At 42.1% G+C, this 17,121-nt stretch overlaps 3 protein-coding genes across 3 annotated transcripts in view; 1 reads left to right on the forward strand and 2 right to left on the reverse strand.

The window, feature by feature from the left end:
- Positions 1 to 407: 407 nt before the first annotated feature.
- On the reverse strand, positions 408 to 10,024 carry tmem165 (transmembrane protein 165). The gene is made up of 6 exons (XM_061683305.1): positions 9,681 to 10,024; positions 6,249 to 6,474; positions 4,541 to 4,716; positions 2,886 to 3,074; positions 1,644 to 1,749; positions 408 to 1,504 (listed from the first exon to the last, which is right to left on the reverse strand). Exons 1-6 carry the CDS (start codon positions 9,825 to 9,827, stop codon positions 1,428 to 1,430), a joined length of 921 nt encoding a protein of 306 aa, XP_061539289.1. The 5' UTR covers positions 9,828 to 10,024; the 3' UTR covers positions 408 to 1,427.
- An 882-nt stretch (positions 10,025 to 10,906) lies between these two features.
- Positions 10,907 to 14,253, reverse strand: srd5a3 (steroid 5 alpha-reductase 3). The gene is made up of 7 exons (XM_061684207.1): positions 13,997 to 14,253; positions 13,463 to 13,553; positions 13,283 to 13,359; positions 13,039 to 13,190; positions 12,581 to 12,766; positions 12,361 to 12,486; positions 10,907 to 11,448 (listed from the first exon to the last, which is right to left on the reverse strand). The coding sequence occupies exons 1-7, from the start codon at positions 14,251 to 14,253 to the stop codon at positions 11,189 to 11,191; spliced, it is 1,149 nt and encodes a 382-aa protein (XP_061540191.1). The 3' UTR covers positions 10,907 to 11,188.
- Positions 14,254 to 15,115: 862 nt separating this feature from the next.
- Positions 15,116 to 17,121, forward strand: part of kdr (kinase insert domain receptor (a type III receptor tyrosine kinase)) — a 28,678-nt gene continuing 26,672 nt past the window's right edge. The window contains exon 1 of the mRNA XM_061683237.1: positions 15,116 to 15,361. Coding sequence (XP_061539221.1) covers positions 15,307 to 15,361 — 55 coding nt within the window. The 5' untranslated portion in view covers positions 15,116 to 15,306. The remainder of the gene's footprint in view (positions 15,362 to 17,121) is intronic.

A 17,121-nucleotide genomic window follows, 5' to 3' on the forward strand; every position in this document is an offset into this window, starting at 1 on the left:
AGTGAACAGGACATCTTTTTGAATAATTCCACATTCTCCCAGGAGCACTCTACGAGACCCAGATTAATTACTACATTTTACAAATTCACCAATTTTCTCTCGCAACTTCCCAAAATCCTATTGTCCAATCAATCCAATTTCTGTACAGTTTATCGTTTTTGGAAATAATTCAATTTTCCATGCGAACATTCCCAAATCAATACACATTTTCTAAATTCCCAATTTCTCCAGATTAAAACCATTCCAACACCCTCCCGCCCAAATAAATAAATATACTTTTGGATAAATTCCACATAGTCCCTGAGAAGTTGAAAACATTTACTAATTCACAATTTCAAAACTGATAGAAACCACCCTAACTTCCATAAATTATAATTTCCATGATATAATTCCCAAATGGAGAAAAAATAAAAAAAAAAATCACCATTTTCTTTTTACCATTTCTAATCTTCCTTTTAAAAAAACATTTTTGAGGAATTCAATAGCTTCCATTAAAAATTTACCAAATTACATTACACATTTCTCAACTGAGTCAAACCATCTTAATGACCCAAATTTATACTTTTTAAAGAGTACCATAGTTATTCCCACATGGACACGAATCACAATTTCTCAAGAGATTCATACCATTCTAACTTTTAAATAGTCAACTACTAATACGCCACTTTATAATTATTCTTCTTCTTATTATTATTAGTACTGTTATTATTTTTCAATTTTCAAATTCAATTTCCCATGATAACATTTCAAAATAATGGAGACAGCTCTTAGGCATCCACACGCAATTTCTACAGAATTTCTAGTTGGGGTGGTGATTTTGTCAGGTCAAAGTGTAACAATTTCTTTGGCTCACTCAGAGGAAAACTTTTTTTAATGAGCAATTCGATTTTAAAAGGCATTCAATCGAATGCTTAATTTATTGCGGCGTATTACATAGTTCACACCAGACTTGTCAAACATTTACAAAAATATTTCCTGGCCACCTATTTCTGGAACATGAAACTAAATAAATAGATTGTAGAGAAAATACATTGTGGAGTGACAGCGACCATAAAGGCTTTGCACCCCAATACATCAGAAAAAAAAAAAAAGAAAAAAGAACAACATACAGTATCAATAAAGGAAATGGATTACATGTATTCCTGAATTAAAAGATCACCAAAGAAGCAATTGCCGCATGTTGAGTAACACATTTTAAAAAAAGAAAATCAATTCAAAATAAAAGGTTGTGAGGAAATAACTGTGCATCTTCAAGTTCAGTAACATCCTTGTCGTCTTCAAACTACACCTACCATAATGCCTTGGAGCTAGACAGGCTGCAGTGGAGGAGACCCTGGGCTTACCGACACGCAGCCAACATGGTACAATCTCTTACAGCGACTATCAAATACAGTATGTACACTCAAAAGAGTCCTTCAGCGACACTCTCACAGTCCACCATCAGGCTTGATGAAGAGGGCGGAGAGGGCAAACGCCAGGAAGACGATTCCGCCAATGATTGTGACTGAAAGGTGAGAAGAGCAGTGACAATTGTATCCTGAACCTTAGAACTGTGAGGCAGACGTGCTAACAACTCGGTCACGGTGTTGCTGTTATGTTATATTCAATTCAATTCAATTCAATTCCCATGCGAGTGGTCGCACCTGTTCTGACGGATATTTTCTGGGCAATCATCCGGCCTCCAATCACGGCCAGGCCCGTACACAAGCAGTGTCCCAGCGTGCCGCCCACAGCCACACCAAACGGATCCTGGTTTGGTTGGAAAGTAGAAATAATATGCATTTTTCACAATTTAAAAAACAGTTTCAAGTGTCTTCATAATAGGTCTGTGACATGCTTTTGTCAAAATATCACAATAATTACAGGATGCTTTTCACCTTTTTTAACCTTGCTGAAATGACCCTGTTTTAAGGGGGTGGTCATGTCTCATGCAAATGAGCCAATGCCTACCACGTTTTTTTTTTTCCTCATTACCATGACTAGAGAGGACAGCGTGTGAAGTAAAACGTACCCGCCTATGAATTAATCCATTCCAGATCCTCAAAAAACCCACAATTTTGTTGTAAAAAGAATAGCACTGTACTGTATAAAAACTAAATTATGTAAATATATATATTTTTTTTTTTATAAAGTCTAATTACTGTACTTAGTGTAGTATTTGTGTGTTGGATGAGTGCCTTTAAAGGGCATAGCTTGGTGAGTGATGTAAGGAGCAGGCATCGGGTTGGTCGGTTAGTTTACGAGTGAGAGCGAGTTGTGGCCTATAGCAGTTTCCTGTGAATGTTCTAATTTTTTTTCGTTTGTGTGTTTGACTGTCCTGTTTCAATAATCGATTGATAGTGCATCGAGGACTGTGGATCCCCGTACCCACATGGGAGGGAATTTTAGTACATTAATTGCTCCATTTGCTCCATCCATCACACTAAACTTGAGCAGCGAAAAAAATACAAATAATTTTTAAAAATAAAAATCAATCAAAATCAACCAAGCGATGGTTCGTAACTCGAAATACTGTTAAGATGGGGCAGTCATAAGTCAAGGTATCTCTGTATGTGTCGCTTATCAGAAGCCAAAGCTGGTAACTTCGCTCAGCTTTTTGGCTTTGACATGACAGCGTTTCCGTTTTGCCCGGCCGTTGCTTGAAAGTGGCGGCTCTGCCTCTTCATGGGGGGGGGGGGGGGGGGGGGGGGGAGAAACTGTGCGGGGGCAGTGTTATGTAACTTTGCCACACAATGACATCACAATCCGACAAGAATCTTAAGGGTTCCCTCACAAAAGATTGACTTGTGTAATTTCACACTTAACGGGTGGGCAGGCACTCCAATGACCCAACTACTTGTATACAATCCATTAAAAAGTGTTGTGCTCTGTGTCACATGACGCACCTCACGGGCAGCCAGGATGATGGTGGTGAGCTGGGAGCGGTCTCCCCACTCTGCGAGGAAGGTGAGGGTCAGCGCTTGGATGAAGATGGGCGAGATGACGCTGTGCCACCTGGACGACGACGGTGGCGATAACGAGCCAGATCCCGCCTCCACGTCTGGCACGCCGTTGCCCATTTTGGAACGTTGTAACTAAGCAGATTTAAAAAGAGGGAGTTTCACTGTAATGTACAATGTTCCCCTGTTTATTCGCAGTCACCTGTTTGCAATTTTTGGGTGGGACCAATTTTTGATTAGTCACTGAACAACTCACCGATTCGATGTTTTTGTGCTAAGCCCAAAGCACTTCGAAATATAATTATTGCTGTGGAACCTAGTTGGTGCCAAGAAACTATGTTTAAGTGAGTTAAGAAGCTTCATTTTGACAAAAGTAGTGCTTTTTAACCATCTTGTGCCCCCTTGGTGCCAAGGAACCATGTTGAAATGAGTTGAGGAGCTTGATTCACACAAAGGTAGTTCTTTGCCATCAAGGAACTATGGTCAAGTGAGTAGAGAACCTTCATTCAGATAAAAATATGGCTTTGCTGCCCAGGAACTATCTTGGAGTTGAAGCTTCATTTCGACAACAAGTATTGCTTTGTGCCAAGGAACAGTGTCGAGGTGCGTTGACGTGCTTCATTTAGACATAAGCAGTGCTTTGTCACCATCATGTGATATTTTGATGCCAAGGAACTATGTTCAGGTGAGTTGAGGCGCTTTATTCAGAGAAGTTTTGCTTTGCTGCCAAGGAAGTATGTTGAAGTGAGTGAAGCTTCATTAAGACAAAACCAGTAGATTGCCATCAGTTGAAGAACTTCAATTAGAAAGATCTGCACAAAAGTTTAATATAAATTATTTCGTTATTGCAAAAACTTGCCAACTAAAAACACTTGACATCATACCAGGTGATGCAGTTCCACACCAGTCCCATAAGTGGCGGAAATGTGCATAACAAAATGGATGCCAACAGTCAAAAACATCCACCTAGTTTGTCCGCGAACACTCATTCATCCAGGTCATTTAATTCTCAGGAATCCCTGAGAATCCAACTAGTTTCAACAGAGCTGATGGATCACTGCCCCACTTGGCCAAATGCAAGGACACTATAACATCCAAAAGACACCTAGTACAAGTTCAGACAAACACATTTGAAGAAGAGGGAATTCAACACTATCTGGATCGAAGAGTCCGACCGACATCAAACACAGCCCTTCACAAAATCATTTACCTGTCCCTCCTGTGGAAGGATCTGTAAATCAACGATTGGACTCTATTCACATCTAGATAGTCATGAGAGAGGAGGACATCACTGTCGTACCGACAGTCTACCTTAGTTTTAGTTAGCCCTGCGATTGGCTGCTAACCAGGCCAGGGTGGATCCCACCTCTCGCCCAAAGTCAGCTGGGATATGCTGCAGGTCACTCGTGACTGTAATGAGGACTCTAGAAAATGGATGGATGGATTAATATCTGAGACATTTTTTTACTTACACTTTTGTGCTTCACCTTTAATTTAAAACCTTGGTTTTATTGTTGGGATGTATACAATTATATTTCCTTCGGTTAAAAAAATAAAAATCAAACAAAGCAAAAACCGCAGCCTTTGGACTCTAATCTTACCTCTTCGTCCTTCTTTTTTATCTCAGCCTGCACCTCCTCCAGCTCCTCCTGGCCCTCATCGGGACTCATCTTCAGGCCCTCGCGCAGCATGCGCACGCCGAAGATGGCAAAAAGGCCGGTGGATACATAGTAGGTGTAGAGTCTGGGGATGATAGTGGTGGCGTAGCCGAACAGCACTGTGGAGCGAGGGGTGCAAGAGGAATCAAAAGTCTATGACATAATCATACAGCTATGTTAATCCAATGTGAAGTTAGACAAAACCAGTTCAAGCATCACAGGACAAAGTCCTGTATGCATGCATTTTGCTTTTTCTTTTAATGTTTTTTTTTTGCGACAATTCCAAGACGAACTGTTGCAATTTGTGTTGAATAATTCAACTACTGAATACAGTTGTTTTCACATGTAACATGGGTTAATGTTTATGTACATGCTAGATGCATGGTGTTGACGCTTTATTGTTACGGTTCACTGTACAGTGGGTTTTCAGACCCCCTTATATTTTTCCCTGTTATATTGCAGCCATTTGTTAAAATCATTTCAGTTAATTTTTTTCCTCATTAATATGTACACATAGCACCCCATATTGACAGAAATAAAACAAATTGTTGAATTTTTTGCTGATTTATTAAAAAATAAAAACTGAAATATCACACAGCCATAAGTATTCAGACCCTTTGATGTGACACTCATATTGAACTCAGATGCAGTCCATTTCTTATAATGATCCTTAAAATGGTCCGGCCAAACTGAGCAATTGGGGGAGAAGAGCCTTGGCGAGAGAGGTAAAGAAGAATGCAAAGATCAGTGTGGCTGAGCTCCAGAGATGCAGTCAGGAGATGGGAGAAAGTTGTAAAAAGTCAACCGTCACTGCAGCCCTCCACCAGTCGGGGCTTTATGGGAGAGTGGCCCGACAGAAGCCTCTCCTCAGTGCAGACACATGAAAGCCTGCTAAAAAAAAACACCTGAAGGACTCCAAGATGGTCAGAAATAAGACTCTCTGGTCTGCTGAGACCAAGATAGAAATTGTTGGCCTTAATTCTAAGTGGCATGTGTGGAGAAAAACAGGCACTGCTCATCACCTGTCCAATACAGTCCCAACAGTGAAGCATGGTGGTGGCAGCATCATGCTGTGGGGGTGATTTTCAGTTGGAGGGACAGGGAGATTGGTTGCAAACGAAGAAAAGACAAATACGACTAAGTACAGTGATATCCTGGATGAAAACCTTCTCAGAAGCTCAGACTGGGCCGAAGGTTCACCTTTAAAAAAGACAATGACCCTAAACACACAACTAAAATACCAAAGGAGTGGCTTCAGAACAATTCCGTAACAGTTTTTGAATGGCCCAGCCAGAACCCTGACTTAAACCCAATTGAGCATCAATGGAAAGACCTGAAAATGGCTGCCCACCAACGTTCACCATCCAACCTGACAGAACTGGAAAGGATCTGCAACAATTCAGTTTTTTCCTGTCAATATGGGGTGTTTTGTCTGCATTAATGAGGAAAAAATGAACTAAAATGATTTTAACAAATGGCTGCAATATAAAAAAAGGGTGAAAAATGTAAGGGGGTCTGAATACTTTTGTACCCACTGTATATGGTTTTCACACTAATTACAGCCCTCTTGAGGGAAACTATAACTACGATGTGGCCCACGCCGAAAATGAGCTTGACACCCCTGTGTTAGAGCTTCCACTATATCACTCACCTGACAAGCATGTCATGAGGCCCAGGGCCAGCATGGCGCCGGCCAGCACGGTGAGCCGGTTGTACCGCATGGCCATGATGGCAGCGATGAAGAAGGTTTTGTCGCCCAACTCGGACACGATGATGACAGAGATGGAGGCAACGAAGGCGTGGATGAATCCCAGGTTTCCTTTGCCGGAGTCATCTTCCTTCACCACTAGCAGCAAGGAAGGGGCACTGGGTGCTTTCTGTAAAGATATATCAGCATTATAATCTTTACAAAGGGAGTTTTATTCATTTAACTCTTGTACAATAATCCCCTCATGATTCATGGGTATTACCCATTTTGGGGGATTACAGCGACCAAGCCCTGCCATGAATAGTTAAAAACCAACTGAACCCCCCCCCCCCCCCCCAAAAAAGTTTTGAATTGGCTATATAAATAGTTTGAACAGTAAGTATATAACCAACTTTAATCCGAAAACACTTCACTATCATTTGAAACTCATCTTAAAACATAACTCTCAAAAAAAATAAACAGCTGCTTTGATTTAAAAGAAATGCACCGGAATTACGCAACAAACACTCGCCATAACTTTGCTAAAAACGTAGGTTAAACTTAGGTTCTCCACAACAGACAAAACTTGTCTCTCACTCGAGCTGCATCACTACACCACTGCTATACTACGCGTATCGTGCTATTCCCCGTGCAGCTTTGGGCTTGTCTGATCACGATTTAATTCACTTAATACCAACATACAGGAAACAAACAAATGTGCAAAGACTGTGGTGAAGAAGTGGAGTAATGAAGCTAAAATGGAACTTCAAGACTGTTTTGACTGCAAAGATTGGAGTGCCTTTGAAACTTCAACTGGCAGCTTGGATGAATATACGGACACTATTACATACTACATCAACTTCTATGAAGACGTGTGTGTACCAACCAAGACATTTCACGGTTTCAATAACAAGCCGAACTTCGCCAATGCCGCCAGGCTATAGAGGACACTTAACGAACACACTCAAGAAGGTAGGGATGATCGTGGACTTCCGGAAACATCCTTCGCCACAGCTGCCCCTCACGCTGTCCAACTTTCCCTGTGTCAACCGTCGAGACCTTCAAATTCCTGGGAATTACAGTTTCTTGGGACCTGAGATGAGATACCAACACCAACTCTATCCTGAAAAAGGCCCAGCAGTGGATGTACTTCATCCGGTTTCTGAGGAAGCATGGCCTGCCACAGAAGCTGTTGAGGCAGTTCTACACAGCGGTCATTGAATCGGTTCTGTGCTCATCCATCACAATCTGGTTTGATGCTGCCACATAAAAAGACAAAATCACACTGCAATGGACAGTCAAGGCTGCTGAAAAAAATTGCGCTACCCTCTCGAGGACTTGCACACTGCCAGGACTAAAACAAGGGCACGCAAAATCCTCTTGGACCCTGGTCATCACCTATTCCAGCTCCTTCCCTCCGGTAGGCGCTATCAAACAATACAAACAAAAAAACAGCAGACATTCCAACAGCTCTTTCCCCTTGCTATTAACTTCTTAAAAAGTTAATTTACAATTTCATGGCAACATGCTGCCAATATTGCACATATCTGTCAGGACACTTATTTGTACACGCACCGTTTTATCACACTGCACTATTTACATTCTGTTGTTGATCTGGCCATTCTTGTTTGAGAACTCTGCACCATTTTCACAATCGCCAGTCTACCAGATCATTTCACTATTAGTTACTTTAAACTGCTCTAAATTGCTTAAGGACACTGCATCATTTGCCATCATATCACTATTGCCACACTGGTGGTACACTTTCATTGCTCAATGACTTTCCACACTCATGCTTTTATGTCCTAAATGTATATTTCATCATAGTAACTGTTTGTTGTTATACTAGAGTTGCGCCAACTACTGCAGACAATTTCGTTGTGTGGCCAATAAAGCCAATTAGCCATTATCAGAATCATCTTTATTTGCCAAGTATGTCCAAAAAACACAAGGAATTTGTCTCCGGTAATTGGAATTGCTCTAGTACGGCAACAGACAGTCAATTGACAGAACACTTTTGAGACAAAGACATTGAGAAAAAAAGTCACTGAGCAATAAAGGGTTGCTAGTTATCTGGTAATGTCGGTACATTTTTTTTTTTTTGGACAATTTTGCAAAAAAGATGCAGGGTCCTCTAGCACTTAGAGCAGTTCGAATGACTAATATTGCAATAGTCCGGTGCAATGACCATTGTGCAAAGGGCGTCGAGACTTCAAGCAAGTAGTACGATAATCTGGGACAATGTTGGTTGTGCAAATGTTGCAGATACTCCTCAGTCAGTGTGCAAATGGGGCAGATGCTACTCTGGCATGAGTGGCCAGTATTGGTCAACAACAGATATGCAAATAGTGCAGCGTGGTGTGACTACTACTGTGAGTGCATGAGTACTATATAAGTGGCCCGACAGAAATGTGACAACAAACTCAAGACAAAAAGACAAAAAATTGCCAGCATGATGCAATGGAATTGTAGGTTAGGTGTTTAAGAAGTTGATTGCAAGAGGGAAGAAGCTGTTGGAATGTCTGCTAGTTCTATTTCGCATTGATCGGAAGCGCCTACCTGAGGGAAGGAGCTGGAAGAGCTGGTAACCCCTATGGACCGAGCCCTGCCACAAATAGCTAAAATCTGCGAGTAATTGACACCATCACCTCCCAAAACGTTTTATAATTGCCTGTAAATGCCACAGGCTGTCAGCAAAGTAGTACTTTTCTATTAGACAGGGCACTGGGCTGTCCAATTAAAGCTCCTCCCCTCACAGCAAGATGCCTCAAGACCGTGCCAAAACAATACTTTTATACCAGACAGCGCAAAGCCCAAACACAGCAAAATAGATAAGTATTTCAGCATAAAACGGAGGACAGTCTCCAAAAATGGAACAATGTACTTCCTTGATACCAATTACAGTACCACTGCCATTTAAGCAGGGCTTTGATGGCATCTGAGGGCGTTTCAGAAAGGGGGAGGGGGAATGCTAAAGTTTTTCAGCTTCTAGCTTGGTACATGTTCCACAGAAATAAACCCCGAAAAGGTGAATTTGTAAGACGCGAATATGAGGGGAATGGTATATTGAATTGCATTACATTGGGAGAATGTTCCTAATGTTATGTCCGTCGAGTGTGTAAAAATAGCACGGCACGAGCTGGTATGTCTACTTCGCATGCAATTAACCCCCTTCATCAAATATGTACTCTTATAATGATATATTTGTGTGCTACATACACTTGTTCATCTATTGTCGAATGGAAACACTCACTTTACGTGTTTTGGTTTGCTAGCAGAGTCCCCTATGCATGACACGTCTCAGTTAGCATGTAGCGGCTAGCTCGAATGCTAAAGCAGGAAACGTCGCTTAAAAACGAGTTCACTCGCGATAACTTAACATTTGTGATAAGTTACCTCGACGGGAGCCTGTTCCTTGACGGAGTTTGGTTCCTCGGGGATAGCAGCGACTTCGACCAGCAACACGAAGAAGACCGAAGCTGCGAGCGGGAGAAAGAAGCTCCCAGCTGCCCGTCCATCACCTCCGCCGACCCTGACAGGCATTCTTGTTCGTATTCTTATGCTTTTTTTAATGGCTTCTTAGCCGCCCTCTCGCTTTACTTTCACCCTTCTGCGAGTCCCTAGAGCCCGCCGATGGCAGCCGAACAACCCAACTTCATCTTAGCCGTCGAGTCATCTAATGTCACAAACAGACAGACTGTAGTCGGAGGAAGTTGTTCTCCTCTAACTGCCGCATGGAGGAGAAATGGCCGCTATGATTGGTCAGTCTTATTATGAGGCACCATTAAGCGGGCGGGTCTTATTTGGTTGAGGGCTCACTGATTGGATGGTCTCAAACGCCAATCACAAAATACGAAAATGTAAACCCGTTAAGCACAATATTCCGGTAGTTTGTGAAGTTCTAAAATAGACAGGAGAGGGACACTTCAATAGGTACACCCATCTATGCGTCTGTCTCTATAGGAAGTGTTCATGATCCAAAGCATACCACACCACGTCCTATTTAGCTACCGACCCATCTGTAGGAACATCTAACTATCCAAACCGTACCACATCATGGGTGTCAAAACTCATTTTTGTCATGGGCCACATTGTATGTACGGTTTTCACCAGAGGGCTGTTATGACTTTGAAATCATATAAATTTATGAAACTATATAAAGTTTCATGGCCTCATCATAGTATTACATATACACAACAAATTGATGGTTAACTACTTTTTAAATCAGAAGTCAAGGGTAAGTTCAAGTTACTGTAAAAAGGGGTTTGGTAACCCCCCCAAAATGCTTGCAATATCTCATTTAGTAATTTAAATAGGCATCAAGGGGGTATTACATATGACGCTTTGAAATGTGGGTACAGATTTGAGCAAGAATTATGGAAGTTGACGTAAATGAATTGCTCACATAAAATAGTGTGGCGGGCCGGATGTGGCCCCGGGGCCTTGAGTTTGACACGTGTGATCCAAAGCATACCGCATCATGTGTCAAACATCGAAAGGAACAGCTCATGTTCCAAAGCACACCACTATTCACGAAAACACACATTTCACTTGTAAGAGCAATAAAATATTCCAATATCCAAATATTAGGAATGGTTCTCACTTTAACACAATGCAGGCACACTGCCAATCTCTCCTCAAAGTGCTCATGTTATTAGGTCTAGCTTGTACAATTATTTTATTCCATAAAAATACACAATAAGCTTTCATTCAAAGGAATGATTCATATCACATGATCAGCACACTTGCGTCAGTAGTTCGTAAAAATGACCAAAGCAATAACCAGACTGTATTTAAAATTTGTTTGGCTGTTATCATTGACAACACTTACTGAAAAAGCACAAAATAAATACATACAATTGAATTGATCATAATATACATTATACACACACTAGATGCCACAATCACATCACAAAAGGTATAAATGCTTTTCTGCGTGCCGGGTAGGACGGATATTTGCCCACGTAGTGGTCGTGGCAGAGAAGCGCGGCCAGCGCCTGGTTGAAGAGTACATACAGGACCACCAGCCACCAGGTGAGCGAAAGACCACCGGCGACCAGGCTCAGCGAGACGTAAATGAGCAGCTCGGCCAAGTAGTGCGGGCACGACACCAGCTCAAAGCAGCCGCCCTTTGGCATCCGGTGAGCCAGCGTTTCCACCCTTCCTGGACCGACAAAACATGAGAAACACACGTTTACTAGTCTATTTACAGTTAGCAACCTTACAGGGGACATATCATGGAAGATTGACTTCAAACACATTTACATTTTTAAATACATCGTAAACATATTTGCACACAAACAAAATCTGCAATCATGAAATGTATTGAAAATACTGTACATATTGTACAAGTAACGTCTAAGTACATGCATGTGCCTTTAATAGGCGGGGTCAGGTGGGTTGGCCTGTGGCTGTGACCTTCACGAGTATGTGTGTGTCGCTCACTTTGTTTTACTTTTGTCTCAGCCTTCAATAAACGGCTCAAAAGTGTATCGCGACTGTGGCTCTCTTTTCCCAAATGTTTTTTTTTTTTTTAATATGAACCATACATACCCACCTACCTACATAACCTGCATGAATTATTTCAAAACTTTTTCCACCGACTAAATAAACAACTGAGATAATGTGGTTGCACAAGTGTGCACACCCTCATATAACTGGCTATGTGGCTGTGTTCAAATTAACCAAAATTATTAGTGACATTCAATACCACTTTTTTTTTTGCAGACCGATACCATTACGAGTATTCCCTCTTGCGTACTCACCGACCGCGATACTAGTAGTTTGTATACATAAAATTGTGATTAAATACCTCTCTTTCTCTCTCTTTTTTTTCCTGACGCACATGATGAATTTACGATGTGTCAAACCGCTGCGGTGTTGCACTAACTACTAGTGATGTCAGATTTTTTTCCCCCCAAAAGTATCGGTGGCTGGTATCTGCAGCCTTCACCAGTACCCGATACCTTGAAATAAAGTTTCGGCACAAAACCATTACCTGGTATCGGTACTCACCCATCACTAAAAATTACGCTAAGGTGTGAATGTGGCCAGTCGAGTAGTGACACAAGCTCACCTGACTTTCCAGTACGGAGTCCAGCCAGAAGCACTAAGGACTGATGCTGCAGCACAGAGGCCGCAACGAAAAGTGCAATCCCAACCAGGTGAAACCACTTCAGTTGGGATAAGAGAGACCCACTTGCTATAAAAAAAAATAAAAAATAAAAAAAAAAGAGCATCCTACATGAACAAGAAGCAGAGTATCGGGCAAGACACGTAGATAGGGTCAATTCCACCTTTTGTTTGGTGGTCCGAGCAGAGCACAGTCAACCCCAGCAGGAGGTAGTAAGCCAGGCCGAAGACATACTGCAGCAGGTGGATGACGGCGTCGGAGAAAACGCTGACGCAGAGACACTCCGCAAGCCTCCGGAGAGAATGCGACCACAGCAGCAGCTGCAGCAACACCGTGCTAACATGCAGACCTACGTGAGGAAGAGACAACACACAAGAAAAGTATACCACAACACATCCCGTTCATGCGTCCGTCCATACCGCTAAGAAATTAAATGAAAATCTCATAGATTCAAACCCTACCACATCAAGTGCCAAACTTTGCACAAAGAGTACACTTCATGCTCCAAAGCATAACACATCGTGTGCTGTCTATAGGCTCCAAAGCATACCACATCATACGCTATCTATCAAGCTGCACAGCGGACGTTGGACACAAAACTGCAAGTATTAATCAGCTTACCTTGATTTCCCGTGTGTAATGAGCCAGATAGAACATTTATTAAGTCTGTCAGCCAATTGGGATATAAATGGTGTCGTAGAGTCACGTTCAAGCTGAAAGCCAATAGAAGACCATTCCAAACAAGCGACGTGGCGTAGAAGTGCCAGAACCACCTAAATGACGAGGTAAAATTATTATTATTATTTTTTACAGCTTGATAAGAATATCTATACAGTTTCAACAATGTTTTGTGCAAGTAGTTTACCTCTTTGGGACGTCAAATACGCACAACCAGTCGTCTCGTACGAGATTCTGTTTGGTTTTTCCGTATCGAATCAGATCCTGGAACAAGACGTTAACACGACACGTTTGGTATTTTGGGGGCAAGCGCTTTGCTATCTTGCGCGCCCAAAGGGCAGCGAAAAAAGAAAAAGACAAAACTAACCACACGAAATCTATCAGACGAAAGCCGAAACCGCTCCAAGTCATTTTTAAACCACCTGTGATTGTTTTGTGTAACACCGAAAACGGCCCGTCTGACGATAGAGACGCAAAGAAATATTTCCGGAGGGAAAATAGTCCAGTACAACGGTTCTGGGTGCAAGTAATCGTCACGGAAATTAATTTGTAACACCGCTACCTGGTTATATAGATTTTTTTTTCTCTCTCTCTCTCTCTCTCTCTCTCTCTCTCTCTCTCTCTATAAACGTGATTTATTTGTTTGATGGATTAAAAATACATAAGATAGTTCAACCTGTTTGCCACAGGGGAACATTTACAAACCACAAATGGACCATATATTTTAAAATGTAAATAAATAAATAAACAGACTCTCTCACACACATAGACACATAGACACACACACACACACACACACACACACTTATTTGACACAAGGCCAGGCTCATTTACCACGCCGGCCTTCACACGTCAGTCATCATGTTTCCTTTTTTGCTGAGCTCTCTCTCCTTCTCTGTACTTTGGCGAGTCAACATCTAAGGAACGAGGCCTTTGAGATTCTGGATTCCAGGATGCCTTTTTGAGGAGCGCAACATCCTGTCTGAGGAAGTGTGGACTGTTTCCTTCTTCCCCTCCCTCCCAGTCGGAGCCAGTGTCCTCTTCTTGTTGACAGTGCCAAGCAGCACCCTCACTGGGCCCCCACTCCCGAATTTTTCGGAAATAGTTGGCACTCACGCTGATGGTTTGTTGCACAGAATACCCCCCATAGTGATGCATATGGTTGTTAAAACATCCTTAAAAACAATTAAAAACACTCACATGGCATGAAAATCTCATGCGGCTATCCTGCGGGATCTCTGTGTGAAAGCAAAAGGGGGATAACTGTTATTAGTCTAGATGGGCTATTTATTTATTTAACAATTATTTATCCAGGTTAGACAATTAAGTTCAGATTCTCATTTGCAACGAAGACCTGGCAGCGTACAAACAAAGCAAAAAAATAAAAGCAAATACAAATACATAGACAATAAAGTGTTCAGTGTGATATAGTTGCATAATATTTTACATTACATCATAGCACATGGTGAAAAAAAGGTTTAAAGCAGGCTAAGAACAGGTGTAGCGATCATGTCCAGTACCTCCACCTGACTTTTTAAACAATGATATTGGAGGAATGAGGTGTGTTTAATTTTTTTTTTGAGTGTTCCAGAAGTTTGGGGAAGACAATGGAAAGGAAGATCGACCAAAAGTGGTGCATACTTTGGGAATGAAGTGGTAAATAAACTACTGGAACGGAGGGTGCGGGTGGTGGTATGCACGATGAGCAGAGAGCGCAGTGGTTGGGTTCTTGCCAAGGAATGTTTTCTGGGGGGTCTGACCTGGCTATTTTTTCTGGATCTCTGTGTGAAAATATTATATGTTACAATTTTGCGGGAAATGTGTGAAAGGGAAAAGCAGGACAAATGCCAGTTTTTTTACAGCTATTTTACGGTATCACTATGTGAAAGGCAAAGGGGGACAAATGCCAGGTCTGACGTGTCTATTTTGCGGGATTTCTGTTTGAAATGCAAATGATGGTCCTGCAAGTGGAGGTGTCCACTCAGTCCGGGTTGCTCCTCCCCTGCAGGCTGCCCAGCTTCAGTGCGCCTTCCCTCTGCCCTCTCTCAGAAGCACATCCACCTCCATGGGGACCTGCTGCTGAGCACCGGTCGCTGGTTCTACAGCACCCTTGGTTTGATGGATTGGTGTTGAACGGATTTTTTTTTTTTTTTTTTTTTTTGCCTCTGTCAACTTTTTCCAAAATTATACCTGGAGTTCGTTTGTGGAATAATGGCTAGGGTGTCTTTTATTGTTTTTTTCAGTCTGGAACTTTGCTATGTTGCTGGTAAGAACATTTAATTGTCTTTAGAGACTGTTTGAATGGGATTTATTGTCTATTCCATTTGTTTCAGATATAAAATAGTTCCAGTAAGGTTCTATTGTGTTTCCCTGTGACTTGTTTTTTTCCACACAATGTCTGCTGACGTGGGGTGGGTGGGGGTCAGCCCTTATCCTCCGAAACAGGAACCCCACCTAGGCCGAGCCAGGGCCCGGGCCTATTGAGCCTGACCCGGCCCATCTTTCCCGGCTTCCTGTTTTGACACAGCTCCGCCATTTTGTTGCCGCACTGGAAACTTGTTGCCACAGTCTCACAAAAACATGAAGTTAAAAACCTATGAGTTGATTGATTAGTGATGGCAATTGCTGAAATGACTGTTGTAATGATCATTAATGCACTATAAGGATAAAACTATTGGGGCATAATAAAGGATGGATTATTACCCTGATCAAGACAATTTGGACAATTGTATGCTTTTGACTTGGCGGCAGCCATTTGGGGATGGCTGTATTGCATTTCAGCATGGTCTACTGTATAAAGGCATGCTTGGATGGGTTTGCCGTTGAAGAAGCCCATTAAATGCTTCAAGACCTCACATATGTACACACATCCCACAGACCCAAGTATATCTGCTTCCAACTGGTGCTCATGAGGGTGAATACTCGAGTATGAGTTACTCAGAGCACGAGTCCGCTTTTAAGCCAAAATGGTCAACCTCTTTTTCAATTTGTGGCACTTGTCCATCCAATTTTGTATCGGTCGGTGAAACGAGTGTTGGAAGGTGTTCTTTTTTCTTTCAAATTTTCCAATTGGTGTTACTGAGTAAGAAATGGCTGATTAAAACTAAAATGGCCCACTCCCTGTTCAATTTCGGGCACGGGTCCTTGAGACTTTTTTGTGCGCCCTGTTACGATAGACATGTCCACCCAATTTCGTATTGATTGGCAAACCTGGTGTCGGGGGCTAATTTGATTAACTTTCCAGGAGATGAAATAGCGTGAGTTCTGGGCGATTGTGTTCGGGACCCCTGAAATACATTAATTTTCACTAAGTTGCATGGCTTTACCAAAATTGGTGCATTTTTAGGCATGTTGAGGCCCTCCCAAAAGGCGGATCCATTCATTCGTCCGTTCTGAATTTTCCCAAAATGACCGGCCGCTACAAACCAAAATATCAGTCTTCCTGTTTGTTTGCAGCCGTGGGTTGTTCACACTTTTTTTGTGCATTCTCTCATGACAGATGTGTCTACCCAATTTCATGTCAGTTGGTGAAACTAGTGTCAGCAGGAATCTTTAACAGTCCATTTTTAACCATCAAGCCTGTGACCCATTTACTTCACCAGACTGTTGCATTCTTCATTTGAAATGCTTTTCCAGGCCTTTACTGCAGGCTCTTTCAGTTCTTGTTTGTTTGTGGGGATTTCTCCCTTCAGTCTTCTCTTCAGGAGGTAAAATGCATGCTCTATTGGATTAAGGTCCGTTGATTGACTTGGGCAGTCTGAGACCTTCCATTTCCCCCCCTCATGAAGTCCTTTGTTGTGTTGGCAGTGTGTTTTGGGTCATTGTCTTGTTGCACGATGACGCGTCTCCCAATAGGTTTGGATGCATTTTTCTGTAAATTGTCAGACAAAATGGTTTTATAGACTTCAGAATTCATTCTGCTGCTACCATCATGAGTTACATCATCAACAAAGACGAGTGAGCCCGTTCCAGAAGCAGCCATGCAAGCCCAAGCCATGACATTACCACCACTATGCTTCACAGATG

Source organism: Phycodurus eques, chromosome 8 (genome assembly GCF_024500275.1).
Source record: "Phycodurus eques isolate BA_2022a chromosome 8, UOR_Pequ_1.1, whole genome shotgun sequence".
NCBI lineage: Eukaryota > Metazoa > Chordata > Actinopteri > Syngnathiformes > Syngnathidae > Phycodurus > Phycodurus eques.

What these genes read in the sequence shown, in the direction of transcription:
- tmem165 (XM_061683305.1), bottom strand. Translation starts at nt 9,827, where the DNA reads ATGCCTGTCAGGGTCGGCGGAGGTGATGGACGGGCAGCTGGGAGCTTC. An exon ending in AGGAACAGGCTCCCGTCGAG is followed by an intron (nt 6,475 to 9,680) that starts GTAACTTATCAC and finishes ATATCTTTACAG; the next exon opens with AAAGCACCCAGTGCCCCTTC. An exon ending in GAAAATATCCGTCAGAACAG is followed by an intron (nt 1,505 to 1,643) that starts GTGCGACCACTC and finishes CTCACCTTTCAG; the next exon opens with TCACAATCATTGGCGGAATC.
- srd5a3 (XM_061684207.1), bottom strand. Translation starts at nt 14,253, where the DNA reads ATGCATCACTATGGGGGGTATTCTGTGCAACAAACCATCAGCGTGAGT. An exon ending in GTATTTGACGTCCCAAAGAG is followed by an intron (nt 13,191 to 13,282) that starts GTAAACTACTTG and finishes CTCGTCATTTAG; the next exon opens with GTGGTTCTGGCACTTCTACG. An exon ending in ATTACACACGGGAAATCAAG is followed by an intron (nt 12,767 to 13,038) that starts GTAAGCTGATTA and finishes TTCCTCACGTAG; the next exon opens with GTCTGCATGTTAGCACGGTG.